The 19,182-nt window shown below is 44.8% G+C and overlaps 1 protein-coding gene across 3 annotated transcripts in view; it reads left to right on the top strand.

Annotated features, from left to right (window-relative positions):
• Positions 1-19,182, top strand: part of MCMBP (minichromosome maintenance complex binding protein) — a 183,664-nt gene that overhangs the window by 34,175 nt on the left and 130,307 nt on the right. For 2 of the 3 annotated variants that reach the window (XM_069611947.1, XM_069611946.1), the window contains exons 2-3: positions 6,016-6,101; positions 18,151-18,291. In XM_069611947.1, coding sequence (XP_069468048.1) covers positions 6,016-6,101; positions 18,151-18,291 — 227 coding nt within the window. The remainder of the gene's footprint in view (positions 1-6,015; positions 6,102-18,150; positions 18,292-19,182) is intronic. The other variant, XM_069611948.1, reaches the window with a different exon arrangement.

Raw genomic sequence — 19,182 nt, 5'->3', positions numbered from 1 at the left:
TAAGTGCGGCAAATGCACTATATGCAAACTTACACAAAATTTGATATCCATTGAGTTGAAAGGCTGTTACGCTCACCTGGTTCCCACGGGGGTGTCGACCGAAACTGGGCTGCTGTTATTTCCACCAGCGTGACGTGTAGCGCCGAGATGACTGACTGGACTGGCCCGCTCAGCCTAGTTTGTCTGGCTCGCAAGAATTTTCTTCTGCAAAGGAGAAGAGGAATTAACCACCCGTGGAATTGAGTGTCAACCCACCTTCCCCACTACCGTTGTCTTCCCACAGATGATGTCCCCTCCTTAGTCTCACCTGATGGTTTGGAAGGATGAGCTCTCCATCCTGCGTCGACCGCAGGGGCGCGTTGAAGACCAGTTACTTCACTGGCGTAGAGGAATTGGTGAGTTCCAGTATTGACTCCAGTCCAATTGTTCATAAGAGTTCAAATGTCTGCTCTTCACTCTGTCCGATTCCTTGCAGGTTGCCGATTAATCCACTCGAAGATTTCCAAATAGCACTCGGTAAGATTCAGGTAAGTCTATTGTGGTTTTCCCCTTAGGGGCCGGGGTACGGCGATGAAGCAGGGTTGACTGTGCCGACCCGAGATGAGGTGAGTACCTCCCGTGGTAAATCAGGTAAGTCCTTGGGGGTAGCTTGTATACCCTTAGAGAGTTCCCTTGCTCACCTTGCTGTCTTTGTCTCCTTAGGTGTCGGAGGGCGGCCGCGAGATGGAGAGAGCGTGATGGAATGCTGAAGTACCGCCAAGCAGGTGAGTTCAGCACGGCGCTGTAGGAATGCGAAGCGATGCTTCAAAGACTTCTGTCTTTCAGTTCCGTGGCGAAATGGATCAGGATTCAGGTAAGGATTAAAGTTAAAACTCCTGTTCTAACCTTTATCCTTCTTGTCTTCTTGTTTCAGGAGTCCCAGGACTGAAGCGGGCATGGCTGAAGACTGGAGCTGCTGAAAACACGGTGAGCGTTACGCTGCAGCAAGCAGAATAAGGCGAAGCACGTGTGGCTGTCCGGGCGTGGTTTAAATAGCCTTGGAAGAAGATCCAGGTAAGTATTCTTCCACAGCCCACCCAAGTAACAAATAGTCCCTTCAGTAAAATAGTCCCTCCTAAGCCTCATTTGGCTTGGGTCTTCATGCAGCATGGTCTGCCTCAGGTGAGTATGCAGCATGGTCTGCTTCAGGTAAGTTATCAATAAGGAGCCTGGCGCCCATGGCGCCAGGACTGACTTTATCTTTATGAGCCTGGCGCCATAGGCGCCAGGACTGTACCCAAACAGCCCCTAACTGGGGCTTTTGGGCATGCTCCAAGTGGCATGATTCCTGCTTCCGGGGCTGCTGGGCCTGGTCTGGTCTTCCGGGGGCAGGCATCATGACAAAGGCAGAAACTGGAAGTTGAACACATTCAGCAATTGTGCTACCAAGTGGGTGGTTTACTGTATTAAATGTCCATGTGGACTTATATACATCGGCAAGACCAAAAGACCAGTCTGCACAAGAATTGGCGAACCTCGCCGCTGCATAAAAAACGGCACTCCTGACAAACCACTTGTAACTACAAGAAAGCTAATCATTACCATGATGACATTTTTTTGGTGTTATATACAAAAGGTTAACCATCACCCACGTGGTAGTGATAAAGATCTAAAACTCCACATGATTAGAACAAAAATGGATTTATAACCTTGATTCAGTGAAACATGGACTAAATTTATACACAGAGTGGTGATTGTTCATACGAAAATAATTGAGCACTTGAACCAACAACCCCCTTTCTCTAGTATAACAATACCATAATGTGATCACTCACACAATCATCTTGTCCACGGTTGCGGTCATTATTTGTTAAATAAACAGCTGTTTGTTAGCCGTATTTTTGAACACACAAAAGCCGGCCCGGCTTTTGCACGGCATACAGTACCTGTGTATATATCTACTCTAAACATGGCCGACCAAACAGTATGGGCTATTGCACGTAACGGGCTAGTTCCTTGTCGCTGCACCATGTGATTCCGCTATAAAGCACGTAGCGATATCACGTGATGCAAGTCTAATTGAAGATTTCACTAGTCCTCCAGCACCCGCATTCGCCTTTGGTCCGGCTTAATGTGTTTTTGGATCTCGCTCCTAAAAGTAAGTTATCTTTAGGCACACACATGCGTTTTTATTTCATCACGCGGAATGACATTAATTCCGTCTGACACTTCTTAATGTCTCCCATTAGGTGTTTGATAAACGACAGCTATCCACCGCAATACACCCTGCGACTGTGCCATTGAAAAGGAAAAAAAAATAACTTTCTCCGGCACAGAGTTTTTTTCCCGTTCCGGGTTTGGTGCGTCTCCGAGTTCGCACTCAAAAGTAAGTCACTTGGAGGGATATATAAGCCATTTGTCTTTGAATATGCGGAATGATACTTATTTCGCTCAACACTTGTGTTGTCTCCCATTAGGTGCTCGTGAATAACTGCCTACCGCAACACATCTTGCGACTCAGTTTTAAAGAGAAACCCACCCAAAAAATCTCTGTATGACCGCTACAGGTAGGCGCAGTCACATGTGCTCTTCCAGATGCTAATAATTAGCTATCAATAAGAAAGTAATTGAAATATCTTTTTCTTGTGGTTCAATTTCCACAGCTGTTTTTCATCATTATTAAAAGCAGCCAAAATTGTGATAAGGACTGCATTCCACGACCGATTGCTTAGGTGTTTGACTCACAAGAGCCATATAGGTAGGCTTGTTTCACTCTATATGCCATAATAAGTTATGAAAGGGTGTAAAAAGTTACATTGTCTCTTTTGTCTTCTCCCCCTTCCCTGCCCCTTCTTTCTTTCCCCTCCCTCCTCACTTAGCAATAACGCAGTAGTAATGAAACCAAAATGAAAAAAGGCTTAAAATAAAGCATAACATTGAATTGATTCTAACTAAGTATCTATTGAATGAACTGTCAAACAAGCAAAACAGTCATAAAAACGTATGAAGATGATGTGCACTTTGATATATTGAGAGGTTGGCAACATTGTTTCAGCCATGGCCTGTGATAGATGTTAGAGAGAATTGAGTGGTTGGTTAATGAAGTATTTATATGTATGTTTCTGGTTTATTGTAGATGCGTAACACTTGTATACCCCCTAACACATGGGGTTGATGTGCCCTGAAGAAAGCCTTGCACAATCTGCTTAATACCCAAGAATAAGTAATAGTTCAATTGTGTGTTCAAGAAGAAGGCTGGAAACGGATTCACTCATGTTGACACAATATATATGGGGACCCTGCAAATAGGCAGACATGAATTGCACATTGCAAAGTCACCCATGTGTTACTAACATCACTTGAAATTGAATGCATGAACACAAGGACAAAGTTTATTAATTCTGTTTTATGTTCTAATTTGCAAACGTGACCTGTTGGTCTTTTTTAACATGTAAGTAACCACAAAATAAAAGAATATATTTTTTTGTAACCACCGATCTCTCCATCTTTTTACATTTGTTGATATAGATGGGTTCATAAGCATACGTGAGCTGATACATAGCTCTGTCACCTCGTGCTTACATCTAAAGGTAGCTTGTTGGGGAACCCCCTTTTTCTCTCGAATTCGAAGCAGGACTAAAGAGGCTGTCTGCCTTGCTGTCAGACTGGAAGCAGCCAAGAACTGGTTATCAGCCTGCAAAGAACAGTAAACGCAAGAAGCTGGGCATCCCTTGTTAAATTGCAAAGAGAACACCGCGAGTGTCAAGTTTCTTCATTAAAAACAATTAAATGCTATAACACAGGACGATTCGATGTCTGTGATCACGTGAGCTGAGGGTGAAAATGGATGAAGAGAATGGTGCACCAGATTGAAGATAGCAAGTGCTCACACTCCCTTCTATTCCCAGAGACGAGAAGCTACTACAAGGCCAAGTTCAAAGACCATGTGAATGGCAGACTGCATGAGTGATGAGAGATGATGGCTAATTGGGTGTGAAGACACGTTCCTTTTCACCCACCAGCACCTGGGGTACCAACTTACATGCTGTTAGAGAATTGAATGTTCCAGAAGGGTATAAGCATCCCTACCAATTGTAGATGGCAGTATACATAGCCTTCTTGTTTAAGAACCAATAGTATTCTGTGGACATAAGTGTTGAGTATGACTTGCGCTAGATGCAGGCTTAAGTTGTCCACCTGACTGTAGAGACCAATCTTGATCCAATCCCATACACAAGGTATACTTGGATGTTCCCCTTGAGCCAACCACAATCCCACGTAGACTTTCTTAGTTTGCCACGTAGTATGACCTCATTTGTGACGAGTTTTTGCTATATAAGAATGCTTATTTATCAAATGCGTTGAGATTTTGCTGTGCGACGTCCGTTTTATGTCTGTTGTGCTCCCTGTTTTAGACGATTGAAAATTTGCCAACTTCCTGAGTCTGTCTTATTGATTAGTTTGAGAAGTTCTTCCCCGTCCCATCCATAGTATGTTACCTTGATTAAAAGGGCCTCTAGGGTTCAGTGTCCTTCACTCAAGTCCTGTTAAAAACGAGCATTGGCAAAGCTAACAGTTGGCTTACAGCCTCTGCGATTATAAGCCCAGGTGCTCGAACCATTTTGCATCTGCAATCATTAATGGTCGACAGTACCCTTAAGGCAGTGCTTAACAAATGGCTTTCCCATGCCTACACAAAGAACAATTGGGATTGTCAATGCTTGTTGTCTTTGGGAGAAAGTACATTGTTGCTCTTCTTGGATTCCTTATGCTTAAGTTTTATACTAATTACACACAATAGAAATGTATTCATTAAATATATACAAAATGTTGTTTATGTAAGTTTTATTATCTATAACTGCACATTTTTAGAGGTGTGAAGAATTCAAGGGGCAATAAAATCTGCTCGGGCACAAGGAGTCTGAGGGAGTGTGCGCTTCAGATTTACCTAAACTACAGTAGGTAGTTTAATGGTGTGATGGAGTCATGACCCTGTCAGAAGGGTGCATGTACCTCTCTCCCTGGGATAGGCGGCCTTCCAGGGCATTGCCAGAGCCTGTCCAACCCCGAGGTGGCGGCAGGAGGCTGAGAGACCCCAGTCCCTTACTCCCTTATGTGTGATAGCCACGCAAGAGCATTGGTACTGGTTGTGATGTCCTGGCCTGCGGGTATGCAGGCTGGGGGCAACCAGCAGACGCGAAGACTGCGGTCACGCAGCGGGGTTAGAGACCGGGGTCACCTTGCTTATGTTGGTTATCACCGGGAGAACCCACTGGTTTCCTGATGCTTTTGAGGAACAAACACCTTCTACCACAGAGGGTGCAGGCCTTAAGTGAATATGTGAAACCTATGATGGGAAATCCCAACTCCCTGTGTAAAGCACAGTGGGATATTGGCTCAGCAGCTCTGACGACGGTGGGGGACGAATGTGAGGAAGTAGGCCTAATTGAGCTGGGTAGGCTGAGCTATAACAGTTGAGGGAGGTCAGAGCTGAATTAAAGGTGTTCGGGTGACGTCTGAAGTGGGAGTATGTGGCGAGGGTGCAGGTAAGGTATTGTGTTTGAAAGAGTGGTTCCAATTTGATAGTGCGCTATTCTAGTGTATATGAGAAAGTGTTTGGTAGGTAGAGCGAGGGATAGAAAAGGAGTATTATTATGTAGTGTGAGTGGAAATGGTGGGTTTCCCGGGAAGGAGTGTGGCACAAGGGAAGTGAGGGTGGTGGGGAAGGGAGGGTGTGAAAAGATCAAGGCACTAGTCTGTCTCTCCCTTTGTCTTCTCTCCTGTTAGTCTTTCGGGCTGAAGGGAGAAAGGTAACAGTTGGATTTCCCTTTTGAATTGCATGGTGTAAAACTTTAAGACCATCACATAACTTCATCTTGAGCCCAAGAAGGGAGTTTTCTCCTCACAGGCTGTTGCCATTTTTCAGGAAGTTTATGCTCCAATGTTGATTTGTGTATTTGAGGTGATAGTGATACAAACCGGGCATTATATTCTTATTTTTGTTTAACCCTTTGACTCCATTTGTCTTCTTTTTAGCTCAGAATGGCCCAAGTCTTGACTGGCAGACAAAGGTGACTGAATACTTCCGGGAGAGGCTGAAAGAGAACGATGCGGTCAGCTGGGTAAGTAAGGGCTTGCAATGTCTCCCTCGGGAAAACCATCCTTTGATTGGAGTAGAGGGGGAGTTGCTGCTTCTCACTGCATTCCATGATGAATGTAGCCACTCGTGAAGCCCATCGGCTTGGGACTGGCAATGGCACTGCCAAATGCACTTGGTGTCAGTAATTGCTCAGACATGCACTTATCAGAGGGACAAATTCAAGCTGATTTTACTGGTCTCACCAAAAATGCAACCTTGAAATATTTAAGGTTAAGCCTTATTTGGCAGTGTATTATTCACCCTCTAGTGCCAAAGAAAACACACGAAGTAAGCCTGAAACAGCACAGTTTGTGCTCTGAATTGATCCAAATGTTTAACATTGCTGGGAGCGGTTTTGCTCCGGTTTGTTTCCTGGAAGAGCCTGGTTAGCTTGTCACCGACTGATACTAGACGCTACTATTTGGCTTTCAGGGCCAACTGGGGCAATGTAAGCGTGCATGTGTGATGTTAGCTCTGTTTGGTCACCCGGATACAGCTGAAGAACTGGCAACTCTAAGACACGTACAGCATAATGGCTCATGCACAATAGACAAAGTTTGCATCTCGTGAACATATTAGGGTTGTGGCACGCTGGGTGGCAGTGCCTGTTTTCCTAGAAACGCTTCATGCCTACCATGTAATGCCTGAATTATCCATTTCTAACCACGGGTGAATGTGAGTTGGTTTTTTAGTTTCCCTAGTTCTAATGGTCCTGCAATAAGAGTGAGCGCGGACTCGTTGCTGTAAGGAGAGAGCAAATTAAATGGTGTCACTATCTTTGGTTTAGAGAGCCAGTCCAGGGCCTGTGGGTTAACCCAAGTCCCCTGAAGACTGGTGGCCGCACTTCTGGCAGACTGCTTGACATTGTGGCTGTTGGGACAACCTAGGTAGCAACATTGATATATTTGTCTAGCATAGTTGTACCCAGGAATGTGAACAAACGGGAAGTAGTTGGGTAAACTGAAGGCCCTGTGATCACTACCAAGATAGAATACATAGGGATCGTTCAGGGAACCTATTCCCCCCACCCCCCCCCCCCCCACCCCCCATCTGCTTACCCATTGGTACAATATTGTTAGCAGACTTAGTGGCGGGATGTTCCCACTTCTTTTCACAGTAAGTAATGTAAACAAATCCCTTGTGATTATTTATTTTCCCTGGTATACATATAAACTCCTGGCAGAGAACTCAAAGCGTAAAGTGAAACTAATAAGGGATACAAACTATTGTACACAGATCTTTCATTATACAGGTGACCCTGGATCGAACTCTGCACTATTTATTCTTCAGTTTCCACCGTGTCTTACTGAATGGCTGAGGAGGGCGGGGAGTGACGTTAAGGCCCTAAAAGCTGGGGAAACGCTGCATCCCGATCACTAGGAATTCTTTTTTTTTTTTTCTTGCATCCTGGACCCTTGGCTGTAGAAACTTTGAGGATGTTGTAGGACAAGATTAACTTTCAACATCGAGGTGTGATTGTAAGGCTCCTAAAAGTAGGAACGCTTGTATTTTGAGACATGCTCCTTGTACAAGTCACTACGGAGCCACAGTAAGAGATTGCCCTGCAGATATTTTATGGCACTGATGCTGGACTGTTGTCGTCCTGATCCCTATAACCACCTACCCACAATACCGGGTGGCCTTTGTTTCTCATGCTGGAGGATCATTTTCTAAAGGCCCTGTGCTAAATTTTGATCTAATAACCCGACTCCTAAACTGTACCACTGGTAAGAGCCTCCTCAACCTTCTGCTTTTCATGGTTTTCCCCCTATGAGTCTTGATCTTTGATGTGCCTCATTGCTTGATTTCCTTTGCACCTTTGCGTGATTAGCTGCATGGGCAGAATTTACTTTTGGAATCCTTGGTGTGTAACTGCCCTCTGTTCCCAGCGAGTTCTCTAGAGAGAAAACGCCACATTCAATCAGTACGGCATTGCACCACTGAATGCCTATTGCTGTGAATAAACGAGGCACTCATGTTGGCCTTTAGGGTAATGATTGCTTTCCTTTGCGAAGAGTGTGCTGTAGAACCGTGAGAAGATCTGCCCACGGAGGTCCAGTTAAGAATTTGCGGTGAAAGTCATTTTTGGTGTTTGGGTGAGTTGGTAGCAAAGTTATTTGTTTGGGTAGTTGAAATGTACTTCTCATTGCCAGCTGGCATTTTAATTGCCCCCAAAAAACTATTTTAATCTTTTTTAAAAAAACGTTTTTTTTTTTGTAATCTAAACATTCTTTGCCGTTAGCTTTTCTCATAAACGTTGGATCGGCCACTCCGAAGAAGACTGAGGAAGCGCTCGTCCTGAATCATGCCAAGTCCTGTCAAGCAGGCACCATTGGAAGATCAGTACCCCACTGTTTACTGGAGGTACGTAGGAGGTCTGTGCACAGGGATGGTCAGACTGGAACCCAGTAAATCCCGGATGGATTGTGGGGGGGAGCCCAATGAAGAGATCCAGTCACCTGGCTCAACTCTCCACCCCACCTCGGATGGTAGATTGCAGAGGTGAAGCATGCTAGGAACAGCACAGAGGCGGCCTGCAGTGCCAGTAGAAAAGAGCTGCCACTTCACTAAATGGGCATTCATTTGAGAGGCTCCAGAAGTCTTAAGGTATGCGATTGAGGATGCAGAGAGCGGTCCATGTAGTAGTACCAGCAGGGACGGCTATAGTTGTCAGCTGGGTGGACAAGTTCTACAAATGCATAAACTGTTCGCAAGAGCAGACCAGATCCCATATGGTATGCAAGGAAAAAACAGGTGAAGAAACTGCAGCTCCGCAACTTGATGGGATGTCCAGCAATGGGGTTTCCAGCTACTGGTCATTAGGTTGCAGTTAGAAACAAATGTAATTGGGCATGCAACCGGAGGTCTACAAACCAGGAACATGGTACCAGGGTCGTCCTACGCTTGGTCGTCAAATTAAAGGTTCTGGCAGAGGTAGCAGATGCTCCGGGATGCCAGAAGATTCCGATGTTAGGCAGCACAGGCAATCCCTGGATGTGGAAGTTCAAAAACCATTGTGGGAGAACCAATCCATCTGTCCCTGTTGGAATTGTCCTAGAGTCCCACCTGGAGGTAAGACTTTACTAAACTATCTCAGTGGGTTGTAGCTCCCCAACTCTTAGTAGGTAAGTACACTGAACCCTGTTACATGCACAACAAAGAAGCACTTAAACTTAAAATTTATATACAATTTTATATATTTGATAGTATTTACAACAGAATCACTTTAACACGTTTACACTCTTATTCAGAATAATTTAGAATATACTTCAAAGCACACTTTCACTTTTGTGTTTGTTCGCGGTTACATTTGTTGCAACGTTAGAAAGGGAAAATATAATGCTATCGTATTATTGGTTATTACGCGCACATGCGGTTCTTAGCAGATATATGGTAAGGCATGCAAACACATGTAAGAAAGTAACTTAAAGGAAGGAAAATCGTTAGTTGGTGTAACATTAACCTGGTTCAAGGTTCTAGAGAGGGTTTCTCTGCACAGCAAGTCTTTCAGTCCAAAAACGCAACCCTACCTGAAGGCTGTTCAAAGAGGGCTCCGTCTTGACAAGTAGCAGAATACAGAGTTCCTGTGGATTTCTTCAAGTCTCTAGTATTTTAGCAGTAGTAAGTTAGTTTTGATTTTTTTATTGATTTGGCTGATCTTTCAACATTATAACACTTAAAAACAATTAAAATCCTCCTAACAGTTCATAAAAAAACTATAAACGGCAACAAAAAGGAAATTTGCAATAACTGTTACTAAAAAGTATTAATGATGGGTTATTATCTTGTAGCTCCTCCCATGGGACGCAATCCGCAATTTGATTAAAAACCTAATTATTGCTATGATAAACGGGGTATTTTCCCCACTAAAAATCCAAACTCTTCCTTCAGTTTAAACTTCTCAAAGTATTTATTCAGAAATAATTGTCTTTGTGCCGCCAGATCTGGGCAAGTTGTGATCAAACGTCTTAGTGTTCTGTCTCTTTTAAACAAAAACAGGAGAACCTCGCTTCCATGGTAGCTTTACTTCTAATGGCCATTATTTCCATAGTCAACCATAGATTTAAACGCAGTTGAAAGAACCCTCTTCTAGTACTTTGGCAGGTCCTGTAGAGAGCTGTACATTTATAGCTGCAATTCTGGAAAATCTTCTATCCCTGACATTCTTCAATTATCCTACAGCAGTCCGATCTCCATAACATCTGCTTGGCCGTAGTCTGCATTTCCATTTATGTTTGCCTCATAGCCTGCTCAAACAATCCTCCTTCCAACCCGAGATCAGACCCCACCACCCCGACACTAGTATCTCAAGGGAGTATAGAATTACTGAAAAAGAAAGTAGGCCAAACTCATGGCGTGTAATCGGTATCGGAATTCTCTGTGGGATACCCAGGACCTTTTTTCAAAATTGTCCATCTAGGTTATTCCAGTCCATGGATAACGAAATCAACTTCACTTCCCCCCATACATCATGGTAGGGACCACCTTCTGCTGGTAAAAAATCAACAATGGACCACAGGAATGTCTGCCAAACGTATTGTGTAATAAGCGACCGTGGGTGGCCGCCGTGTCTGTTTTCAGTTTAAATCATTACTGTAGGATTCTCTGTCCACGTTGTTGCATGCACTCCCAAGTATTGATACTCCTGTACCCTCTCCAAAGTTATAACTAACGATGGAGGCGCAAAATAGGACTCTATGAAGAGACACCAGCAGCGGCTTGAGACGTAAGAGGGGGTTGCCCTGGACACCTTTAGGTGCACTCCAACAGTCTGCAGCGACTTTCTGGAGCCTGGTAAGCAATACCTCACACCCCCACCCCAACCCCCCCAGTACCTTAGGTTTGAAGAAAATGTTCGCGCTGGGTGTTCCGTGATATTACAGCTCTGGACCCAACCTCCGGATTCCTTGGTCTGATGACGGAAGGCAGGGCAATGGACTGGGTCACGGTAGCAGTCTCGAGCGAGAACCTGGGGCATGACTTTTGGCAACTTCTTGGTGCACTTTCTGGTTTTGGCTTCTTTTCTGCAGCATCAACAAAGGACGCGATTTGCGCGGTCAATATTCCTTGCTTCCTGCAGTCCCGCACTCTGATGGGGTCTGGGCGAGTTGGATCAGATCTCTGTAGTGTTCATGAGGGCTCAGCAAAGATTTGGAGGGATTCAGCCTTTCCACGACGATGCACTCGTAATGGGCAGCAGGTCTCCTGGTATTGGAGTTTCACAGCTCTGGAAACTCCTAGGACCTTGGAGATGGCTCAATTCAAAGTTTGTCTTAGGACTGGTTGTTCCCACCAGGCAATGAGAAGGAGTCCTCTTAGGAGTTACTCTGTCGCACAAAATTGGGTTAGGACAGCAGTGGTAGCTTCAGTGTTGCAAAGTGTCTGCAGGTGTCTCTGGTCGTCTTCTTCGGTTACTTCAGCTTCCAGTGGTCAACTTGCCTTTCACTCCCGAAGCCTCGCCTTTTTATGCAGTTTCAGCACACGCTCCTCTGCAATCTCTCAGAATTTTAGAGACTCGGGACAGCCAAGACCCCCTTTGGGAGCTGGTACTATTCAGGCACTCTGGCAGACAAAGGACAGGGGGTGGACAACTCCTCCCTGCCCAGACACTCTGGTGCCTGGGCAGGGACACCCAAGGGTTCTTGCCAAAGGCAAAACACACACTGACCTCCTCCCCCCTCCCAGAATGGTGGAACGGCTGACGCAACCACACTAGTAATGGCTAAAAAAGAAGGGAGGCACCAAGTTGGTACTTGGGTGCCCCAATTGTGCACCACCGGGGTTATGGACATAGCCTACGGTACACAAAGATACACAATGGTTGGTAGAATACATCCAGTGCCATCAGCAATAATTAGGAGATTGTCTATGTGACTAAAGTCACAGGAGCAGAGAGAAGGGGGATGCTAGGTATCCCTTTGGCACTCCACATAAAGTGGTGTGTGCCAATCTCTGACTAGAGTTTTGGGCAAGATAGCAAGTATCCCTCTATCCTTAGTAACAGTATTACTCTAGGATAAAGCAGGGCATCCCAAAGGAGGGCCCCATTGTTTCCCAGCAACACTTCCCATAAGAAGCTGTGTGCTGCACTGGAAAAATGCAGATGCCTTTAAGAGCTATGGAGCAGACAGACTCCATAGTACAGGTAGAATACAACGAATAGAGTTCCAAAAAACAGAGCCCATAAGAATGAATGTGGGGGGGGGGGAGGCTCCACTCATTCAGGACTTAAAGAAAAAGGTCTAGGCGAGTTGCTGTGGGGGGGTGGGGTCGAGGGGGCAATCTCACTAGGCGCGGGGATGAAGCATTAAAATGATAACCTAACTGTCCCCACATCCTCTTCTGGTCGTCGGAGATGCACGCCTTCCGTTGTCGCTAGTGTCACTTGTTTCTTGACTCTTCACGATGAAATGTATAGGTTCCACTGAAGTGGATGGGAGATGGGTCAAGAAAAGGACATCATTACCACCTAGTATGCTTGCATGAATTTGATGAATAATTCATCACTTGACAATGGTGATGGCATTATGGTCAGTAACCATAAGAACTGCAACACAAATTAAATCCACTTAGCATTACATTTTTGTTCAAAAGGCTTGTAATATAGTCATGTTAGTCCAAGTGACTAATTTAAAATCTTACGTTGGTCATCAAATTTCATCAGTGATCAAATCCCAGCAGTTGACCGTTTCGGTGCGATATCTGTTTTTATATACAGACAGAGGGTGACCCTAATCTCCAATGACCCACTCGTTCCCTATTCAAAGATTTGGCGGCCTGTCAATCTGTGCTGCTCAGCACACACATTTGCTGGATCTTCACGGGAAAACTTCGTATGTCGGTTCTAGGGAAGTCCAAGACTATCAAACCTAAGGTCCTGAGGTCCACTCGCATATCAGAGAAGCAAACAATTTTTTATGAGCCTTAATGAAGGAGGTTTCATGCGAGCCAAAAACACAAACCTTTGTAGCCACTAAGTGCACTGCCACTACTGCCACTAACAAACTGTCTGGGCAAGTCTGCTTGCTCAAGGAAACAACGGGGCACCTTGGTTGGAGCCCTAACATTTGGTGTTCATAACGGTCCCCAAAGGACACATACTTTGGAGTTGCGTCTCCAGTGAGATCCGGATGGACGTTGCTGTGGAAAATTAGTGGGGGGCATCAAAAAAGCTCACTGTTGCGGGTAGGAAAAGGGTATTTTCTATCTTGCTCCAGTCAATGGGACTACCTGCCTGCTGACCTAGGGCTCAAGGTAAGACCTGAGTCAGTTGTACCCTGGGGAACCCCATTCTGGCAACTCTCATTGAGCAGGGACTGCTCATTTAATTTCAGTGGGACCCTGTTGCCAGCAGCCAAGTCACCCTGATTGTTATCAAGAGAATCGCATCTCCGTACCCCCCCGCTACTTCAAGAACTGTACCTCACTCAAATACAAAATCCAATTGGAGACATTGCCCTCCACCTCCCCCCTGTTTAAAGCCAGGCTTGCAAGCAACATACTTTACACTGCCCTTTAAATCCTAGGGATAGACAAATCTTGAGTTCACAGGTACAAGGATAGAGTATAGTCCACCAACTCTTGGTTTGACGTGCTAACCCTCTTACCCTGAAACAGCAAAGCAGACCAGACTGGGAACGAAAACTGGCTTTGCTGAGCAGGAAATTCAGTGCAAGACTTTAAGACACCAGGAGTTTTGGTGCGGCACATTGGCTGCGGTAAGCAGGACCCTAGCAGTGCTACATACAGGGTCGGACTGGGACAAGAAATGGGCCCACCCTCGCCTCATGACCCTTGACCTCTGATGACATCACCGGAAGTGATGTCCCGGTAAGCGATGAAACTCAACCTTTCACACCTTGGCAAAACAGGAAGTGGCATCAAATAGCATTGTTCCCAAGTACACTAAATGACTGTGAATCCAAGCAGACGTCCAAGGCCAAATGATAATGTTATTGTATAGCACTTACGCTCTTTTTTTATAGACCAAATATGCATACAATATCACCCAACCTGTGTTGGTACTCCTTTATCGACCTAAGAAGGATGAAAGGCTTTTTGAAGAAAAAAATTATGAAAAAATTATTTTTCCAGACCAGGCAGGGCCGAAACCAGCCCCCACTTCCCAGGGACAAATGTGCCAATCTAACCCTGGCTACATATACAGTCATCCAAAACAAAAATTGAGTGGTTGGGATGACCGAATAGTTAAGAAATACACTGCGCTCAGTCAAAAAACAAAGCTGTACTTTAACGCATGGGTTGCTGTATCCCAAATGTCCTGTATGCTGCATACGTGGCATGAAAAATAGCAACCTTCAGTTAAAGCGCAGCTTCTGATCAGTGTATTCCTTAAATATGTCATCCTAACAACTAGATGTATTGATGTTTAGGATGACAGTATATTTAAGGTAACGCACAACACTGCTATGTCCCTCAGAGCTTGTGCCTGCTCCTGCATTTTCAGCCTACAAAGGCATCTGCACTGGGGCTGCTGCTTCTGTTTGATGGTGTACGATAGCCTGTCTACGCCTGGCAGCGTGGCCTTTGTTGGAACACTCTTTTAATCCTGCAAGGTGTCCTGAGGGGGTCTGCACTGCAGAAGTCCTTCGTCTTGGGTATTCTCCTGGAAGCTGACTGGAACTGTTTGCTGTGCAATGCAACAGACTCCCGACACAGAAAGTGACCCCTGGGCCTTCCTCGCTCAAACCAAGCTTTGACGAATGTGTTCCCAAAGAATTCCAGAAGACCTGCGCTGTGCTATCTGGAAGAATCCAAAGTCCTGGAGTGAGGCCTGAGGGGAGGATTGTTACCACACTTGTTTCTGTGCCCCCCACCCCCCCAAACCCGGTTCCCATAGGGTAGCATTGGGTATAAGTGTTGGCTCTAACTCACCGACTTGACGTCTGGTGGTGGATCCTGAGTTAAGGCTCCTTTCCTAGGCCGAACCTAGTGAATAGGCGTGAGTTTGGAAACTTTTTAAAAGCATCTCCACAGCCTACTGCATAATTCCTGAATAACTCTACCTGAAGAAGCTATAAATTGGAAATGGACCTTTGGTCGCAAGGCACCATACCATCTTAGGGCTGGACTTAATTTAAGATAATTTATTTTGTTTATAACGCGCCTAATACAGTACCTAAGTTTGGTTTCTAAGTGCGGATCTGGGATTCGAACCTCTGTTGCTCTGCGTGGTCTTGCTTACAAGACCATTGCGTTGCCCCTGTGCTATCCTCCGTTTGAGGGGGGAGCTGTTCTTGTGTTGGTTTTGCCTGTTTTTCCCTTTCGTCTAATGAGTCTCCTGTATTGCACTGGTATTTAATTAGACCACTCTCGCACCTTTCCTGAGACTAAGCCTTGCCTTGTCTCCTACCTTACCTTGATTTGGGTTTTGGCTACTCTGTCTCTTCCCTGTTAACCATAATAGGGGTGCCTTCCAAAATCCTCCCACCATGGCTGATTTTGGAAAACTGTCTTCTCTGCAATCCCTCCTCTAGCTCATTTTCTGCTGAAGTGAGTGCTCCAGGTTAGTCACACTTTCATATCAAATACTCTGGTCACTAAAATGTCCCCTTATTCTGAAAAGGTGAATTCTTGAAAGGCTAAGAAATCGATTGCATTGTAAAACTGCCTGCTGCATATCCAGAACTGCCAACCGAGATCAAATTGGCTTGAAGTCCCTTCGTGCTCATCTATTGCCCCAGCCAGTATGTTGAGCTTTGAACCTCAGACACTGAGCAGCCGTCTAGGTGTTGGACACACATCCGCCTTACCCAGTTGGCTTGAGCGGGTTCTGCCGCTTCTGTGCAGTGTAGTCTACATTTTGACTGAGGTATTCTAGTTCAACCTATTTTTGTTTGTTCAAATTTTGTATTTTTTATTTCATTTTTTGAGGTGCTGGGGGTTGGTCACCCCACCGACACCCATACCTTATCCCACCCTGCTAGTCAGGTGCACGCACACAAATAAGAAGAAATACCAAAAATAGGTTCAACTAAATTACCACTGTCCGTGACAACCTCTGACCTAACTAGCCAAGAGCTTTCCATGTAAGGAAGCTGTTCAGGTGATGCAACCGTTTTCAGCCATAGATATTTGGAAACTTTGTAACGTTTGCTTATGGCTGAACCGAAAATAGTTACTTGATTGACCATGCAACTGTCGGTGGCTGTTGTGCTTGCTACATTAACTAGTGGATTTGCATGGATCGGGGTTGAAAGCGCAGCCGTGGCCTTGCCTTTTTTTAAAATTTGTTTTCGGGACAGCTGCAGCAGACACCCCCACAGCCCGCCCTTTGTTTTTGTTTTTTTCGGGGTGGCCGCTGCCCCTGCTCACAATACATTGAGCAAGGGTGCATGTGACACCCCTGCAGCCCCCAGCACCGAATGTGCATGATTTGGTCAAACATTTCAGCCGTTCGGAATTATCGAACGACCGGAATTTGGAGAAATCGCACATTCAGGGGTTTTTTTTTTTTTTTTTTTTGTGCGGTTGTTTTCGATTTGCATCATGTCTGACACTCAGGTCTCAAGTCGAGGGGACACGCGGGTGGACTGAGTCCACCCACTTTTTTCAGAGGGTGGACGCAGTACCCCCTAGGTATTTTATAGGTTGTGTGTAAAATCAAAACCTTTAACTGACTTCTTTGAATTTATGCCGATCTGGGATTTGAACCGCAGTCGTCGGTCCCAGGCCAGGCACTTCACTATTGCACCATATAACATGGTGAAAAGTATAATACAACTAAAATTCAAATGACATATTTTGGGACTGTATGTTCCAGGACAAACCTTGGTATGGATTCTTGGAGCTAAAAAAATTACACACCTTTTAACATTTTCAAACACAATTAGAAGAAAATATCCTCTTCTTTTTTGATGGGTGTTGATTTTATGAAGGGCAAATGCCATTCATTCTGTGCAATATGTATGGTTATGGAAAGCCAATTGAATGAAATGTGCATGTCACCTTGATACTGTGGGATATGCTAATTTCTAGTGACGTCACATGCAATTGCGAATGTTGGAGTCCCGTCCCCCCCCCGCACTATTATTTTTAGGTCTTGACCTCTGCTGACACTACTTTTTAACTTCATTTACAGAGTGACTTGGATCACTCCAACTGATATGATCCAACCATGAGCGCACTCGTGCAAATAAATGCAGCTTTGATAAATTTTGTACCTTTTGTTACTTGTGAAAGTTTGCGTTGAGAATTGGTTGTATCCTTAGTTAAAGTATTGACCTATGCTTTTGTACGTGTTTACAGCATTCTGTTAACATTAATGTCACTAAAAGCTTTATCCTGAAATCCTCGACTTCTGCAGGTACTTGCTATGAATGTGCAACACAGTTCATATTGAAGCAAGCGCATGGGCAGAGTTTCTTAATTGCAGAAGTTAAAACCAAATTTCCAATCCTGTGTCTTTAACTGATGAGAAAATGAAGTATCGTAGAAGAGTGGCTCATTATCACTGTCAAGCTGGTCTTGCCACGGGTCAAGAGTTCACCACCCTTTTTAGGTCTTTGTAGATGCTTCGCCAACACCACCAAAGCATTTTCTGAGAAATTCAAATCTCACCAGGGCTTCAAAATTTGATTGCCACTCAAGTGCTGCTTTTGGCACCTCTTTGCTTACTTGAGACTGGAGGGCCTCATGATCTTTAGTATATATTGTCACTACAGGCCATATGCTTATTTCAATACTGTGTTGACTGAAATATGTACTTTATCAGACATTTTCATATACAAAGTTGCTTTCTGATTGAAATGTGGAGATTACTGCTTTTGTTAAATCAGTAAAAACAATTTGAATTTCTTTGGGTTACAAATCCTTGCATTGTGCTATACAAAAAACAACTTATGTTCTTGAAAGCGCAAAGTCACCTAAAACGGTCCTGTCAGCTTTGCATCTATACTGTAAATGTACTGGGTGCATGCATTCGAGCCGGTAATCGGGTTTCTGTGCCTTCTGTTGCTTCTCGGAATGCTAGGCAGAGGTTTACTCTGGATGATTATCTTTTGTGTCTGCAGGTGCCCTCGCTCAATGATGTCCCACTTCATTACCTGAAGCCCAACAGCCTGGTGAAGTTCCGCTGCATGGTGCAGGATATGTTTGACCCGGAGTTCTACATGGGTGTCTACGAGACCGTGGATGCCCTCACGCAGGCGAGGGTACGCTTCTTCTGTTTGCTGTTGCTTGTTTAGCTGGGCGTGCCCTGGTGTGGAAATTGGCAGTCTCCCTTTATAAAGGGCTCTACTGTTGCCAAATCGCCAGGTGTAACCTTGGAGTAGCAAGATTTGTACTCCAGTTCTGAGATGGGATAGACATGGGTTAAAGGAAAACCTTACAGTGGCTGCATATTGGCCCAGTCTAAAAGAGGTGGTGCAAACAATGCTTTTTTTTTTCTTTTTGCAAGTTACCATACAAAATCATCCAACTTGGCTACCTCCGGCATCTTGTTTGCTCTGTAGCTTTGAAGGGAAGCAATGGAACATGGTGATTCTTAATTATGCAGGAGTTTTGAGTAAGTGTTATTGAAAAATTGATGTACGGTCATCGATTTGGATACTGCCATATGGTTAAAAATATTTCTTTATTTAAAACCAGTTTACATTCTGTTCACCGTGCAAGGCATCGCCATGTCATGAATTTTCACAATTGAAACCTTTTGGTCTAAACACCCACATCCTTCATTGTGTCACTTGCCTGGCTGCAGTTCTAGTAGTTTGTGTGGATGACTGGCTGGCTGGATCTTGCTAAATGGATGAACAGGGTGAAAATCCAGTTGTCCCTTTGCTGTCAAGGGAAGAGGAGACACATGTGGAAGGCTTCACCTGGTCAAGAGATTCAGAGCTCTGCCTTCTGCAAGTTGGCTTGGCTAGTTTGGTTCAGCAGCAGACCTGGCATCCTTCGAGGTCCTCTGTGCTATGGATTACATTTCCAGAGATCAAATGAATCAAGGGGGCCTTTTCTAAATCCAATTCATGGGCTGTTCATCCCAACATTCTCAATTGAACCCTGTGAGGCGTTCAGTTCCTTTTTTATCTAAAGAATTATTCCTA

The sequence above is a fragment of the Ambystoma mexicanum genome, chromosome 8 (genome assembly GCF_040938575.1).
Source record: "Ambystoma mexicanum isolate Mex_15411 chromosome 8, UKY_AmexF1_1, whole genome shotgun sequence".
NCBI classification, from domain to species: domain Eukaryota; kingdom Metazoa; phylum Chordata; class Amphibia; order Caudata; family Ambystomatidae; genus Ambystoma; species Ambystoma mexicanum.
This window is presented reverse-complemented; position numbering and strand designations above follow the sequence as displayed.